The 16,823-nt window shown below is 40.9% G+C and overlaps 1 protein-coding gene across 2 annotated transcripts in view; it reads right to left on the reverse strand.

The window, feature by feature from the left end:
• Positions 1-1,116: 1,116 nt before the first annotated feature.
• The window catches only part of PCYT1B (phosphate cytidylyltransferase 1B, choline), a 99,339-nt gene continuing 83,632 nt past the window's right edge, over positions 1,117-16,823 (reverse strand). For both annotated transcript variants that reach the window (XM_058535591.1, XM_058535593.1), the window contains one exon: positions 1,117-2,126. In XM_058535591.1, coding sequence (XP_058391574.1) covers positions 1,914-2,126 — 213 coding nt within the window. In that variant the 3' untranslated portion in view covers positions 1,117-1,913. The remainder of the gene's footprint in view (positions 2,127-16,823) is intronic.

The raw sequence follows: 16,823 nt of genomic DNA on the forward strand, positions 1-16,823 counted from the left end.
TACAAAAAGAAGTTTTCTTCTCATAAGCTATGTTCCCACCAGGTCTCTGTCCCTCGTGAATGCTTGACAGAGTCTGGAGAAGGTGCCAGCAACAAGGGGGTTCCAAGCCAGCTTAGCCTCATGGTTTTGCTTTCCAACAAACACCACTCATCTCCAGGTGGGCAGGGAGGTAGTTCAACCCCAACACAAGGGGGAAAGACATGCCACCTTCCTTTATTGGTTGCCCCACTTGTCACCCAGAAGTCTGGTTCCCAAGGCCTCTGAAAAGGGGTGTTTCTGTCACAAAAGATGCTGAGCTCTGCCCATAAGTTGCTGGTTTGGGCCTCTGCTCAGTCAGGCCCCAGCTCTGTCTCTAGCTTTGCTGCGACAGCCAGGCAATGCCTCCTATTCAAGAGTGTGGTTGTACACCTTGATGACCTGCTCATTTCCTACTGTGATTAGGGGAAGTAACTTCAAACAACTCAGCAGGAATGCTTAGAGTTTTCATCCCATTTATCAAACCCAAGGCCGGGGATAACTACAATACTACCTAGAGCATTCAGATGCTGAGCTCAGACTGAGGTTCCCACAGTGCTCTGTGAAACTCTTCAGAGCTTCCCTCCACCCCAAAATATTATGGGAGGCCATGAGAACAACATACTAATTTCTTGGTTGGGACAAGACACTTCTATAAGAATCCAGGATGAGCATTTGACAAAGTGCCCAAGTCACAAGGGAACCAGGTAGTTCTGTAGACCAAGGATTTCAGCAGAGTATTAGGGTGAGTGCAGGAGAGAGGAGGATATTGTAAAATGCCATCACCATATATATTCATATTGCATATGGTATACACCCTGGATGGCATATTTGGAGCATACATAGAACAGATACGTGCAGGTAGCACCCCCTATTGGTATACTATGTGGTTTGGTACATCAAACTGTTACTTGAGGTCTATGAAACTGTTAACTGGTCAGAAATGGGAAAAGCCATTCCATAAAAGCATCCTTTAAGGAGAAGCTTCAAGAAACATTTACCATCTGCTAAACTTGGAGCAAAAGCAAAGCAGCTCCTCTTTTATATATATATATATACACACACACACACACACACACATATATATATATATATATATATATATATATACACACAGGATGTTTTTCTTTGTTGCATTTCCCACAGATTAAGGTAATTTCTGGAAAACAATGAAGTCAAACCAATGATGAAAAAGTACAACCAGGAGCACATTAGGCCTTATGTGGAGTTCTCCTTGCCAAAATTGCCCTTTGAATAAGAAATTAAGGTTCACATTAGATGACCTTATATATCTGGCCTAAAGCAAGGCTTCATCTGCGCCACATTCCTGGAACTGGAAAGAATCGATGCGTTGCAACATCAGGTCTCAGTGGCTAAACTGAGAAGGTTGAAATCTGTCTTTCACTCGACTATTTCAGAAGCACTTTGCCACCTCTATTGGAAACAACTTTATTCTGGCAGAGCTGGGGTGGTAGGAGGCGACGTGCAGGGCCCTTATGAGCCAGAAGTAGCAGGTTGAGGGAACAGCCGCTTCCACAGGTGGTGTACTCGGTAAGGGTGGGTGTAAGGGCCAAGACAGAAGACACCCCACTCAGTGCAAGTCTCCCAGGGGTGCTCTGCATCTTTCCTTAGCAAGGTTAAAGCAGAGTGATTCTAGATGATGCTAAGGTTTGTATAGGTTGTCTGGCTGGAAACCTCCATGCAGAGCCCAAGTCTTGGGCTGAGTGGAGACTGAGGGAGAGCTGGTCCCAAGGCCTTCCGTTAGCAGAGCTCAAGGTCTCCCTGATGAGCTATAGCTCCTGTGACTATTACCCTTCAAACACCACCCAGGCATCCCCGGTGTCCCCGCCCTCCTCCCCAGCCTATGTGGTGTAGCTCTTGTTGTCTGCCAGCAGCCTCTACTTCTCATCCTCATCCCCCTCACTCATGCTGCTGATGGAGGCTGAGGCTGCTTTGGGCGAGGAGGGGGGTGAGGTTTTGATCGGGAGCCATGAGAAGGTGGGCGACGGGGAACGGGAAGGGGACCGGCTCCTGGTAGGGCTGCTCACGGGGCTCTGCTTCGGGGACAAGGCCTGCAGCATCCGGCTACTCCTCTCCTGGAACATCTGCTTCTAGAGAGAAATGTGAGAGAAGGCATCTGTTAAGTTAGCCATCTGAGGTGGCAGCAAAATAAAAAGGAAAGGCAGGAAGGGGACCTACTACCCCAAAACTCCTGTGCCCACAAACACAGACTTGTACCACAGTCCACGTTGTCCAAGACTATCTCCGGGGAGCAGCGGAGTGAAATTCAGGGGCAGTGAAATGCTGACACATAAGATTCCCAACACTGCTGGTTCTCGGGACTCACTCCTTCTTGCCTTCTTTTCCTCCATCTACAAAATTTAACTGTCTATGATTTGCCAGGCAAATAGTAATGTTCTAGGTACCAGAAAGGTAGCAGGAAAGAAAACAAAATCCCTGTCCTGTCCTCATGGATATGAGGAGGAAGCACACAATAAACAAAACGAACAAAATACGTGGAACTATGGCCTGTGAGAAAAATAAAAGGAGAGGATAGCAAATGGGAGGGCAGCCGGGCTGCAATTGTAAATAGGGTGCCCAGGGAAGGCCTCCTGGAGAAGAGGCTATTTGAACAAAGACCTGAAAGAGATGAGGGACAAGACCACGTAAATGGAAATCAGGGGGAAGCACAGTCCAGACAGAGAACTCCAAGAAGAGAGCACGCAGGGCGTCCGAGGAGGAGCAGGGAGGCCATGGTGGCTGGAGTGGAGTCACCTGGGGGAGGTGGTTAAGAGGAGGTCACCAGAGGAGTGACAGATGGCTGTGCCATGTAGGCTCTTGGTGGCCACGTGAGAACTTTGGCCTTTACTCCGAGGAGAAGAGAAACCTGGAGAGTTCCTTTACCTCTGGAGTTCTGAGCACAAGAGTAACAAACTCTGACTTGTGTTTGAAAAGGACTACTCGGGCCGCTGTGCTGGGAACAGCCTACAGCAGAGCAAGAGCAGGTGCAGGGAGAACAGTTAAGGACCCACTGCAATAAGAATCCAAGAAGATGATGGTGCCCTGGACCAGGCTGATGGCCGTGAGGGTGGTGAGAAATGGTTGGAGCCCCAATGTATTTTTTTCCCAAATTTTTTATTAATGTATAATTTACTTAAAATAAAACTCACCCTTTTAGTGTACAGTTCTGTGAGTTTGGATAAATGCCTACATTTGGGTGACCCCTTCCCCCCCCCACAATCAAAGTGTAGGAGAGTTCCATCACCCACCCAATTCCCTCAGGACCCTTTGTCGTCACCCCCCCCCACCCCAGCCTCTGGCAACAGATCTGCTTTCTGTCCCTACAGTTTCTGCCTTTTCCAGAATGTCATCTAAATGGAATCATGCAGTATGTGGTCTGGCTACATTTTGACGGTAGCGCCAACAGGACTTGCTGACAGATGGGATGTGGGGTGTGGGAGGAAGAGGAATAGAGTGACTCCAGCTTCTGCCCTGGGAAACTGGAAAGCCGGTGATGCCATTTGCTGGTGTGGGGGACTATGAGGGTGGAGGAGGTTTGAGTGGTAACATGGCTTTTCCAGTTTAGGACCTCAGGTGACTGTTGCCCAGTGCTTTCAGAATTGAGCCCTTACCTGATGCTGTTCTTCAGCCTTCTGGAAAGCCCAATCTTGGCCCAGAGTCCCTGAGCCCCAGACCTCCCAGTGCTGCCAGCCGATTTGACCTTCTGCTCTTTGCCTGCAGCTTGGTCCCCACACATTCAGTTCCACCCACTTCTGAGCACCCTGCCCATGCTCCTGGGCTCTCTGCCCTCGTGTCTCTCCATTGCTCGTCACTGAGCCCCAGCCCCCAGCAGCTCGGCCCAATCTTTTGATCTTAAACTGGCTCTGAGAGCCAATTCTCCTATTAGCCATTTTAGACTTTCCTTGTCGTTTGAGTTACTCATTTTACAGACTACTACTGAGCCCCCTGGCGACCAGCTGCTGCACAGAGGGTGGTCATGTCAGAGCTGGTGCTTCAGTGATGCATGGGAATATGGGGTTGAGGTGGGGAGCGAGCTTGTGGGGCTGATGGAGGGCTCGCTTTCCAAGTAGAGGGTGCTAAGTAGAGGGTACTAGGTACAATTGCTTGGTGGGACTAGAAGCCCGAGTGCCTGTTGGGTGGCAGGAGCCTGGGGCTGAGTACCAGAAGGAAGCCGGATTTTTTTCCCCAAGAGCCCCTGGAAGATTTTAATCAAGGGATGAGTATGATTAGATTTATGTTTTAGAACTATCTTTGGCTGTGAGCATAAAAGCAAAGAAAGAAACCATAAAGGAAAAGAGGATGTTTGGCTATATAAAAATTTAAAACTGTCCCTAAAAAAAGCACCATGAAATAAGGTAAAAAGCAAATTAAAAAATAGGGGAACATTTTTCCAACATTTAACTACAAATTATGGATCTTAGTATATAAACAGAGCTTACAAATCAAAAAGAAGGTAAAAACCTTCATAGAAAAACGAGCATATGGCATACACAGGCAATTCACAGAAGACTTATAAATGAACTACAAAAAATGTTCAGCATCACTAGTAATCAAACAAATGCAAAATGATTGAAGTGAGATACCTTTATATAAATCAAATCACTAAAGATTTTTATCTTCCCAACTTAAAAAAATTTTTTTCCAGTTTTATTGAGATATAATTGACATACAGGACTGTATAAGTTTAAAGTGTACAGCATAATGATTTGATTTATATATCATGAAATGATTACCACAATAAGTTAACATCATCATCTCATATAGATATAAAAAAATTTTTTTTTCCAACTCGCATATATACCGTACAGCAGTGTTAACTATAGTCACCATGCTGTACACTACATCCCTATACTTACTTATAACTGGAAATTTGTACCTTTGGCTACCTTCATCCAATTCCCCCTCAACTCCTTGCCTCTGGTAACCACAAATCTGATCTCTTTTTCCATGAGTGTTTTTTTTTTCATTAAGATTCCACATATAAGTGAGATCATACAGTATTTGTCTTCTGTGTCTGACTTATTTCACTTAGCATAATGCTTTCAAGGTCCATCCATGTTGTTGCAAATGGTAGGATTTCCTCCTTTTTATAGCTGAATAATAGTCAGTTGTATGTATATACCACATTTTCTTTATCCGTTCATCCGTCAATGGACACGTAGGTTGCTTTTATATCTTGGCTATTTAAATAATGCTGCTATGAACATGGGGGTGCAGATATCTCTTTGAGTTAGTGTTTTCATTTCCTTTGGATATATTTCCAGAAGTGGAATTGCTGGATCATATGGTAGTGCTAGTTTTAATTTTTTGAGGAGCCTCCATTATGTTTTCCATAGTGGCGATACCAATTTACAATCCCACCAATAATGCGTAGGGGTTCCCTTTTTCCCACATCCTTGCTAGCATTTATTATTTCTTGTCTTTTTGATGCTAGCCATTCTAATGGGCGTGAGGTGATATCTCATTGTGGTTTTGATTGGCCATTTCCCTATTGATTAGTGATGTTGAGCAACCTTTTCATGTACCTGTTGGCCATTCATGTATCTTCTTTGGAAAAATGTCTATTTGAGTCCTTTGCCCATTTTTAAATTGGATTATTTGTTTTTTTGCTATTGAGCTGTATGAGCTCTTTATCTATTTTGGATATTAGCCCCTTATCAGATATGTGTTTTGCATATATTTTTCCCATTCTGTAGGTTGTCTTTTCATTTTGTTGATGGTTGCTTTTGCTGTGCAGAAGCTTTTTTGTTTGATGTAGTCCCACTTATTTTTGCTTTTGTTGCTTGTGCTTTTGGTGTCATATCCAAAAAATCATTGCCAAGACCTATGTCAAGGAGCTTTTCTCCTATGTTTTCTTCTAGGATTTTTATGGTTTCGGTCTTACATTGAAGTCTTTAATCCATTTTGAGTTAATTTTTGTGAGTGGTGTGAGATAGGGGTCTAGTTTCGTTCTTTTACATGTGACTGTTCAATTTTCCCAGCACCGGTTTGTTCCTCTTTTCCTGGTTCCTTAAGGCATAATGTTGTTTGAGACCTTTCTGTTTATTAATGTAGGCATTTATTGCTATGAAATTCCTCCTTAGAACTGCTTTTGCTACAACCCATAAGTTTATGTTGTGTTTCCATTTGTGTTTGTCTCAAGATACTTTGTAATTTCTCCTTTGATCCACTGGTTGTTCAAGATAATGTTTAATTTCCATGTATTCATGAATTTTCCAGTTTACCTCCTATTATTGATTTCCAGTTTCATACCATTGTGGTCAGAGAAGATTTAAATCATACCAAGTATCTTCTTGAATTTGCTACGACTTGTTATGTGGCCTAACATATGGTCTATCTTAGAAAATGTTCCATGTGTGCCTGAGAAGAATATGTATTCTGTTGTTAGATAGAATGTTCTGTACATGTCTGTTAGGTCCATTTGGTCTATAGTGTTGTTCAAATGTGCTACTTCCTTGTTGATTCTCTGTCTGGATGATCTCTCCATTGTTGAGAGGGGTACAGTCATGCATCATTTCACAACGGGGATACATTCTAAGAAATGTGTCATTAGGTGATTTCTTCATTGTGTGAACATCATACAGTGTACTTACACAAACCTACATGGTATAGCCTACCACACACCTAGGCTATATGGTATAGCTTATTGCTCCTAGGCTACAAACCTCTACAGCGTGTTACTGTACTGAGTACTGTAGGTAATTATAACACAATGGTATTTGTGTACTGAAACATATCTAAACATAGAAAAGGTACAGTAAAAATATGGCATAAAAGATTTAAAAAATGGTACACTTGTATGGGGCACTTAACATGAATGGAGCTTGCAGGACTGGAAGTTTCTCTGGGTGAGTCAGTGGGTGAGTGGTGAGTGGATGTGAAGGCCTAGGACATTACTGTACACTACTGTAGACTTTATAAATACTGTACACTTAGGCTACACTAAATTCATTAAAAAAGTTTTCTTCAATAATAAATTAACCTTAACTTACTATAACTATTTTACTTTATAAACTTTTTAATTATTTGACTTAAAACACTTTGTATAGCTGTACAAAAATATTTTCTTTTTTATATCCTTATTCTATAAGCTTTTTTCTATTTAAAAAATTTTTTTTTTTACTTTTTAAACTTTTTTGTTAAAAACTAAGACACAAACACACACATTAGCCTAGGCCTACACAGAGTTAGGATCATCAGTATCACTGTCTTCCACCTCCACATCTTGTCCCACTGGAAGGTCTTCAGGGGCAATAACACACATGGAGCTGTCATCTCCTATGATAACAACGCCTTCTTCCGGAATACCTCCTGAAGGACCTGCCTGAGGCTCTTCTTGAGGAGGTGTCACTCTTTTCAGAAATATGTCCATGGTGGTTTGCTTGGTTTGTTTTTCTTTTTCATCATAGATTTGCTTGTAAGCCGATAATGCACCATCAACATTCCTCTCTCTTAATGAAAACCTTTTGGTGTTGGGGTCCATGTTTTCAAACTTTTTAAGGAGCTCAATGAGGTCTGAAACAACTTCTGCTAAACCCTTCACTGTGAATTTTCTTGGGGGTTCTTTTTCTTCTCCTGCAGTTTCCTTTTCTCTTGCCTCTTCTTCAGCTGTGCGCTCCTGTTCCAGTTCCAACAACTCCTCATTAGTCCATTCCTCAGGAACCAGCTCTAGGAACTCCTCAACATCACCCTCATCCATACCCAGGGTAAAGTTGTTTGCCATCTCAACCACAACCTTGTTGATTTTTTGCAACCTCCTCATCCTTGGCAAATCCTTTGAAGCCATGGACAAACCTCTTGAGTGTCTTCTTCCAGATGCCATTCATACATTCCTTGGTGACACTACCCCAAGCCCAAGTAAGGTTCTTGATGCAGTCATAGATGTTGTAATCCTTCCATAATTGTATCTGTGTCTTCTCAGTGTCTTCCTCAGTTGTCAGTATAGCCTGGGCAAAGGTCCTCCTCAGGTTGTAGGCCTTAAAAGCTGCTGTAACTCCTTGATCCATTGGTTGGATCAAAGAGGTGGTATTTGGAGGAAGAAATGCTGCTTTGATATTGGGATGAAAATTACAAATAAAAAGAGGACGTCCAGGAGCATCATCAACAATAAGCAAAATCTTGAAAGGTGTGTTATTCTCCAAACATGACTTCTCCATTTTTTTGGCACAGCAATTCAGGAGGGCATCTTGGAAGAGGAGCTGGGTCATCCATGACTTCTTATTGCTCCTATAGTACGCTGGCAGTGTGTGCTTATTGATATGCTTGAAGGCCCTGGGGTTCTCACTGTACCAGATCACAAAGGGTCTCAATTTGTAGCCTGCAACATTGCCCCCAAGCAAGACTGTCATCCTATCCTTAAAAGCCTCGAAACCTGGCACTGACTTGGCCTCCTAATGGATGAAAGTCCTTTCAGGCATCTGTTTCCAGAATAGGGAGGCTTCATCCATACTGAGTACTTGCTCTGGCAAGTAATTTTCCTCAACAATCAGCTTTATCTAGAATTTCTGAAAATTCTTCAGCTGCCTTCACATCACCACTTGCAGACTCACCACTCACTTTCACATTATGTAATGAACAACGATTCTTGAATTGTATAAAACACCCAGAGCTAGCAGTAAAGTCAACATGGTAGTCTGGTCCAGACTTTTCTTTCAACATTGCAAACAAATCTTTTGCTTTGGCAGTGATCATCATGGTGCTGAGAGGGATACACTTCTGTTTCTGATCTTCAATCCAGGTCATTAGAAGTTTCTCCATGTCTCATATAGGCCCTTCTCAAATTTTTGTTAGTCTTGTTGCCTTCAATGAAGCAGATCCTTTAACAGCTTCAATCACTTTGTTCTTGTTCTTCAAGATTGTAGCTATGGTGGAATGAGACATGCCTGACTGGTGAGCAATAACCATCGCTGATTTTCCACCTTTGTAATCCTTAATCACTTTTAATTTTGTTTCCAAGTCAATCACTTAACATAGCCTCTTATTGGTGAAATTAGCAGTGGATTTTGTATGCTTTAGGGACCATGATGAATAAGACAACACAAGATTAAATCAAGTACAAGAGAAACTGATGCAACCAAGAGATGCGGTAAACACAAGATGTATGAGGCTGCTGCCAGTGTAACAAGGCATACTGTTTTGCAGTAAACTTTTTTTATAAGTAGAAAGAGTATACTCTAAAATAATGATAAAAGTATAGTATAGTAAATATATAAACCAGTAATGTAGTTGTCTATTATCATTATCAAGTATTATGTATCGTACATAATTGTATTGATATACTTTTATACAACTGGCAGCGCAGTAGGTTTGTTTATACCAGCATCATCACAAACATGTGAGTAATGCGTTGTGCTGTGATGTTACAACAGCTATGACATCACTAGGCAACAGGAACTTTTCAGCTCCATTATAATTTGTTGGGACTACCATCATATATGCAGTTCATTGTCGAATGAAACATCATTATGTAGTGCATGACTGTACTAACGTCCCCAAATATCATTGTATTGCTGTTTATTCTTTATTTAGCTGTTAGGTTTTGCTTTATATATTTGGGTGCTCCAATATTGGGTGCATAAATATTTATAATTGTTATATATTCTTGATAGATTGACCTCTTTATCATTATGTAATAACTTTCGTTTCTTTTTACCATTTTAGTTTAAAGTCTATTTTGTCTGATATAAGTATAGCTACCTCTGCTTTTTTTGGATATCATTTGCTTGAAATATCTTTTTCCTTCCCTTCACTCTCAGTCTATGTGTATCTTTAAGACTAAAGTGAGTCTCTTGTGGGCAGCATATAATTGGACCTTGTTTTTTTTCATCCATTCAGCCATTCTGTCTTTTGATTGTAGAATTTAATCCATTTACATTTAAAGTAATTATTAATAGGTAAGGACTTACTATCACCATTTTGTTAATGGTTTTCTGCCTGTTTTGTAGGTCCATTATTCTTTATTTTGTATCCTGCTGTCTTCTTTTGTGTTTTGATGTCTTTTGATATCATTATACTTTGACTTCTCTATCATGTTCTTTTGTCTAACTACTACAGATTTTTCTCTTGTGGTTACCATGAGGCTTACATAGAATATCTTAAAATTATAACACCCTATTTTAAACTGACAACTTCAATAGAATTCCTAAACTTTACACGTTTACTTCTCCTCCCCCTCAGATTTTAGGTTATTGATGTTACAGTTAATATATTTTTTATATTGCATAACCAATAACAGATTATTGTAGCTATGGTTATATTTACTACATTTGTTTTCTAACTTTTAAACTAGAGTTGTTAAGTAAATTATGCACCATGTTATAGAATCTAACTTTGACTATATATTTATCATTACCAGTGAGTTTTATGCTACCTTCTTATGTTTTTACAATGTTTATTAGTGTCCTTGTACTCAAAGAACTCCCTTTAGCATTTCTTGTAAGGCAAGTCTAGTGGTGATGAACTTCCTCAGCTTTTGTCTTCAGGTTCAACCTATTTGAGGTCCTTTGTGCCTCATGGATCTGGATGTCTATTTCTCTCCCCAGGTTTGGGAAGATTTCGGCCATTATTGCTTTCAATATACTTTCTATCCCTTTCTCTTTCTCTTCTCTTTCTGGAATTCTCATAATGCAGACATTGTTTCTTTTGATTGTGTCCTATAAGTCCTTAGGCTTTCTTCACTCTGTTTCATTCATTTTTCATTTTGGTCCTCTGACTGGATAATTTCAAATGTCCTGTCTTCTAGGCCACTGATTCCTTCTTCTGCATGGTTGAGTTTACTTTTGAAGCTCTCTGTTGAATTCTTTAGTCCAGTCATTGTATTTTTCAGTTCTAGGATTTCTGTTTGTTTGTTTGTTTGTTTGTTTTTGATGGTTTCTATTTCTTTGTTGAATTTCTCATTTTGTTCATGCATTGTTTTCCTAATTGTGTTCAGTTGTCTGGGTGTTCTTGTAGTTCACCAAACTTCTTTAAGAGAATTATTGTGAATTCTTTGTCAGATAGTTCAGAGATCTCCATTTCTTTAGGATCAGTTATTGGAGCTTAATTAGTTTCCTTTGGTGGTGTCGTGTTTACCAGATTTTTCACAATCCTTGATTCCTTACATTGGTATCTGTGCATTTGAGTTAAGTGGTCTCCTCTCCCAGACTTTACAGGTTTGCTTTGGTAGAGATAGTTCTTCACCAGTCAGCTCAGTTTGAGTTTCTGGACATGTCTGCTGGTAATGCCCTTGGGCAGATGGGGTTTCCTATCAGGGTCTATTTTTGGGCAAGGCCACTGCCTGAGCTCTGAGGTCATGGAGTGGGTGCTATTAGCTGGGTAGGACTGCTGGTTTGGTTCCCTGCCCATGTGAGGCTGTAAATGGGCTCTGTGGTTGCCTGGGTCCTCTGGTCAGACTTACTAGATGGTCAGGACTGGTCCTCATTATTTGGGGACCTGAATCAGGCAAGATTGTATACTGAATTTCCTAGCCAGATGGAGCCACTGGTTTTGCTCTGCAGATGGAGAGAGCTATGGGCTGTGCTCTCTGTTCAAGTGCTACTGTAAGCAGGACTATTGGATGGGCTATGCAGCTTCCTGTGTGCTCTGGTTAGGTTCCCTGGTCAGGCCAGCCAAAAGCTGCATTCAGCAATGGATGGGGCTATGAATTAGTTTCCCTGCCTGGACACAGTGGGAGAACTAGATCCAAGGCTGGAAAGGCTCTTTGTGGTCTTGACTCAAGCCTACCTGTGCCCCAAGCTCCCTGCCTGAACAGAGCCACTGACTTTGCTCTGCAGACTACCAGCTCTGCCTGCCAGACTCTGCTCAAGTCTTGCTGGGATATCCAGCTTTCTAGGTGTTATAGCCAGGCTTTCTGGTTGGGTGGGACTGGGAGTGTCACTCAGCAGTGGATGAGGCTATATATAACTCAGCTCCCTTGCATGGGCAGGACAGGAGGGCCAGCTCCAAGCAGGCTCCCAGTTTTTCCCTGGTCAGGCCTTCTGGTCAGGAGGGACCAGGAGTTATACTCAGCAGTGGGTAGGCTATGAATTAGCTCCCCTGCCTGAGCAGAGCTGGGGAACCCTCCACACCTGGCACTGGCTTTGCAGGCAATGAGCTCTGCCTGCTGTACTCTGTTCAAGCGTTGCTGGGCTATGTAGCTGCCAAGTGTTCTTGCCAGCCTTTTTGGTTGGGTGGGGCTGGGAACTTCACTCAGCAGTGGATGGGGCTATGACTCAGCGCCCCTGCCAGGGCAGAGGCAGACCAGGCTCTAAGGCTAGAAAATCTTTGTTTGAGGACCCGAATCAGGCAGACCTGCACCCCACCAACTTCCCTGGTCAGACTGTGCCATGACTTGGTTCTGCAGATGAGCAAAGCTGCTGGTTGGGACTACTACTTGGGTGCTGCAGGTAAGAACTTGGTCTGCCGAGATCCGAGTGCTGGTTGTTTCAAGCCCCTCCCCATTCCTCCATCACGATGAGAGTCCCAGTGGTCAAGTTCCACAGATTCCCCTGCAATCCCCATGGGGCAAGACCAGAGTGGGGGCTTCCAAGAAGTGACCTACAATGCTGGTGGAGCTGGATGTCCACCCAGGGCTCTCTTGACCCACTGGAGGAACTGTAGGCTCAGGGGAGACCTCTGGACAGCATGGTGCTGTGCCGACCTGGGGGAGGGGCAATGTGGTTAGCATGTAGCTATTTCATAGTGAAAAGGATTTTGGAACAGTATGTTCTGCATGATCCCAGTTTTGTAAAAGGAAATACATACATGTAGATGGAAACAAAATTGGGGTGATACCCCCAAAATATTAAGAGTGACTACTCTGGGAGATGAGACTGTAGGTGATTTTTAGTCTTTTTAAAATTTTTTTCTTTACTTTCTAATAGTTGTGTAATGAACATACATTACTTTTATCATCATAAAAAAGTAATATGGTAGAAAAAAGGAAAGATAATCAAGGCAAGGGGCTTATACTGAAGGGTGTATAATGACACGGGTGAGAAAATATTAAAGCCTCAGGCACATCATCATTTCCCCCCCAGTACTCATTTTCCCTTTATAAGTTCTAGCCCATTACTTTTTAGAATCTCAAGTCTCCTCTAGCAGATATAATACAGAAGACTTGCTGATCGCTAAGATCCTTTCCAGATTGAAAATTCCACAATTCTACAAATACACCAATTATTGACCTTCCATTAAAGGCATTGACAACTCTGCCAAAAGACATCCAATTCCACTCAATCAAACAGAAAAAAATGCTGTAGTACAACAGCATTACCTTATATTAAGCCCATTTATAACACAAAATCAAATGCCAAAAGATAGGGTGACCTATTATTAACAGCAACATTTAAAAAAAATCCTTGACCTTGTAGCAGGCACTTTAAAATATGTGTTTTTATTACTGTAATCTTTAAGTATATTTTTAGTGGCAGCCATTATCCCTCCTGCTGTTAACTGATTGTCAGCATTTCCATTAGAAGCTTACTTTCTGAGGAATCTACAACATGTCTACTGTAGTTTGCCTCAAGATCATAACTGAGAATAGTTTGCCTAAGGGGATGAAATAATTTGAATCCTCAATGATAAACAATGGTGTCGCACTTCATAAAATGCAATATCCATGCAAAACAACTCTGGGTCTTGATTTGCAAGCTCTCTGATCTGTTTCTGCTGCATTTTGAAGGATGGTTCCCCAGCAAAGGAGCTGAATTGAATCAGGTCAGAAGACAGTTTGTAATGAGCTTCCTGGGAAGAAAAGCACTTTAGAAATGTAACAAATAATGAAGACCATGGCATGGCATTTTCAAAAAGAAAAGGTATTTAAATTCAGTCTTTTACTGTATTAAGAGGTTTCCATGTATAACGTTTTCTTCTAAGAAAATAATCCCATTTATAGTCCTGTCCAAATGAAGGTAATTTTCTATTTCCCCTCCTACAAAGTTTTCCCTTTTAAGAAGTTCTAACATCTAGTGAGGCAGTAAATGTCTTGACAAATGCCTTTAAAGGTTTTAGATTTTCAGATATATTCTGGCATATCTGCCAAAAAAAGAAACAAAAATATCCTAGTTACATCTGGTTTGGACCTCTGGTAAGCAAGATGGAACTCAATGAGAGAGTTTCAGTTCTGGCCAAAACAATAAACAACAACTAACCCTTACACAGTGCCTGACCCATGCCTGGGTGCCAGGCACTGTAAAGGGCTTTAAAGTATGAAACAACTTAATCCTCCCAACAACCCTAGGAGGCAGCTGAGTGGTAAATGAACTTGCCCAAGGCTACCCAGCTAGGAAGGGAGCCCCTGCTCACGACCAACTCTCTGTCATTAGCCACTTTCATCGTAAGAAGCTTTTCATGTTTACTCATGTTTTACTTGCACATTTGTTGGAAGACAAATTTTTGAAACCAACTGTCAGAAAGACTCAAATGGGAAATCTAATTCAGATCCACAAACTGAATTTTATACTTCTTAAAATCAAAACGGTCTTAAAAATTAGCAGTGCCATTAGGATGGCGATTATAAAAAACAAACAGAAAACAATAAGTGCTGGAGAGGATGTGGAGAAATTGGAACCCTTGTGCATCATGGTGGGAATGTAAAATTCTACAGCTGCTGTGGAAAACAGTATGGCAGTTCCTCAAAAAAATTAAAAGTAGAATTACTGTATGATTTAGCAATTCTACTTCTGGGTATATACCCAAAAGAATTGAAAGCAGAGACTTAAACAGATACTTGTATAGCAACATTCATAGCAGCATTATTCACAACAGGCAAAAGGTGGAAACAATCCAAATGTCCATTGATGGATGAATGGATAAACAAAATGTGGTATATATAAATAACATCACATTGTATATATATGTGTGTGTGTCTATATATGTATATGTGTATGTATATATACACACAATGGGATTTGTTTTTGGTAGCATGAGGTGGAGTATTTCCATTATGGATGTTGAAAAGGAACATTTTGTCTGTTACAAAGTATTATGGAGAGTTTTCCTGGCATGGAGAATCTGGAAGTTGACCAAGGATTCATTCCTTCAACAAACATTTACTGACAGCACACTATGTATGGTTCAGGAATTAATTTAAGCCCTGAGGATACAGCAGTAAACAATAGAGAAATAAAAGTCTATGCTCATGTTTATTTTTTTTATTAAGGTATAATTGACATATAACATTATATTAGTTTCAGGTGTACAATATAATAATTCAATATTTGTATATATTGAGAAATGATCACCACAATAAGTTTAGTTAACACCTGTCACCACACATAGCTACAAATTTTTGTGTGTGATGAGAACTTTTAAGATTTACTCTCTTAGCAAGTTTCAAATATGCAATACAGTATTATAGTCACCATGCTGTACATTATATCCCTATGACTTATTTATTTTATAACTGAAAGTTTGTATCTTTGGACCCCCTTCACCCATTTTGCCCACCCTCTAACCCCTGCCTCTAGCAACCACCCATCTGTTCTCTCTATCTATGAGCTCTGTTTGGTTTTTGTGTGTGTGTGTGGGGAAGATCGGCCCTGAGCTAACATCCGTTGCCAATCTTCCTTGTTTTTTGCTGAGAAAGATTAGCCCTGAGCTACCATCTGTGCCCATCTTCCTCTATTTTGTATATGGGATGCCGCCACAGCATGGCTTGATGAGCAGTGCGTAGGTTCATGCCCGGGATCCAAACCTATGAACCCCAGGCTGCTGAAGTGCAGCACGCCAACTTAACCACTATGTCACCGGGCCGGCCCCCTGTTTTTTTTTTTTTTTTTTAGATTCTATATATAAGTGAGATCATATAGTATTTGTCTTTGTCTATCTGACTTATTTAATTGGCATAATGCCCTGAAGGTCCATCCATGTTGTAACAAATGACAAGATTTCCTTTTTTATGGCTGAATAATACTCCATTGTATATATATATACCACATCTTCTTTATCCATTCATCCATTGATAGACACTTAGGTTGTTTCCGTATTGTGGCTATTGTAAATAATGCTGCAGTGAACATGGAGGTGCAGATATCTTTTCAAGTTAGTGTTTTCATTTTCTCCAGATAAATACCCAGAACTGAAATTGTTGGATCGTATGGTAGTTCTATTTTTAATTTTTTGAGGAGCCTCCCTACTGTTCTCCATAGTGGCTACACCAATTGACATTCCCACCAACAGTGCACAAAGGTTCTCTTTTCTCCACATCCTCGCCAACACTTGTTGTCTCTTGTCTTTTTGATAATAGCCATTCTAACAGGTGTGAGGTGATATTGTGGTTTCGATTTGCATTTCCCTGATGATTACTGATGTTGAGCACCTTTTCACGTACCTGTTGGCCATCTGTATGTTGTCTTTGGAAAAATGTCTCTTCAGGTCCTCTGCCCATTTTTTAATTGGATTTTTTTTTTCTATTGGGTTGGATGAGTTCTTCATATATTTTGGATATTAACCCCTTATCAGATTTTGTTTTATTGGTTTCCTTTGCTGTGCAGCTTTTTAGTTTGATGCAGTCCCACTTGTTTATTTTTTATTTTGTTGCCTTTGCTTTTAGAGTCAAATCCAAAAAATCATCACCAAGACGGATGTCAAGGAGCTTACTGCCTATGTTTTCTTCTAGGAGTTTAATGGTTTCAGGTCTTACATTCAACTCTTTAATCCATTTTGAGTTAGTTTTTGTGTATGGTGTAAGATAGTGGTCCTGTTTCTTTTTTTTTGCATGTGGCTATCAAGTTTTCCCAGCACCATTTCTTGAAGAGATTGTCCTTTCTCCATTGTATATTCTTGGCTCCTTTGTTATAAATTAATTC

This window comes from Diceros bicornis, chromosome X, assembly GCF_020826845.1.
Source record: "Diceros bicornis minor isolate mBicDic1 chromosome X, mDicBic1.mat.cur, whole genome shotgun sequence".
NCBI lineage: Eukaryota > Metazoa > Chordata > Mammalia > Perissodactyla > Rhinocerotidae > Diceros > Diceros bicornis.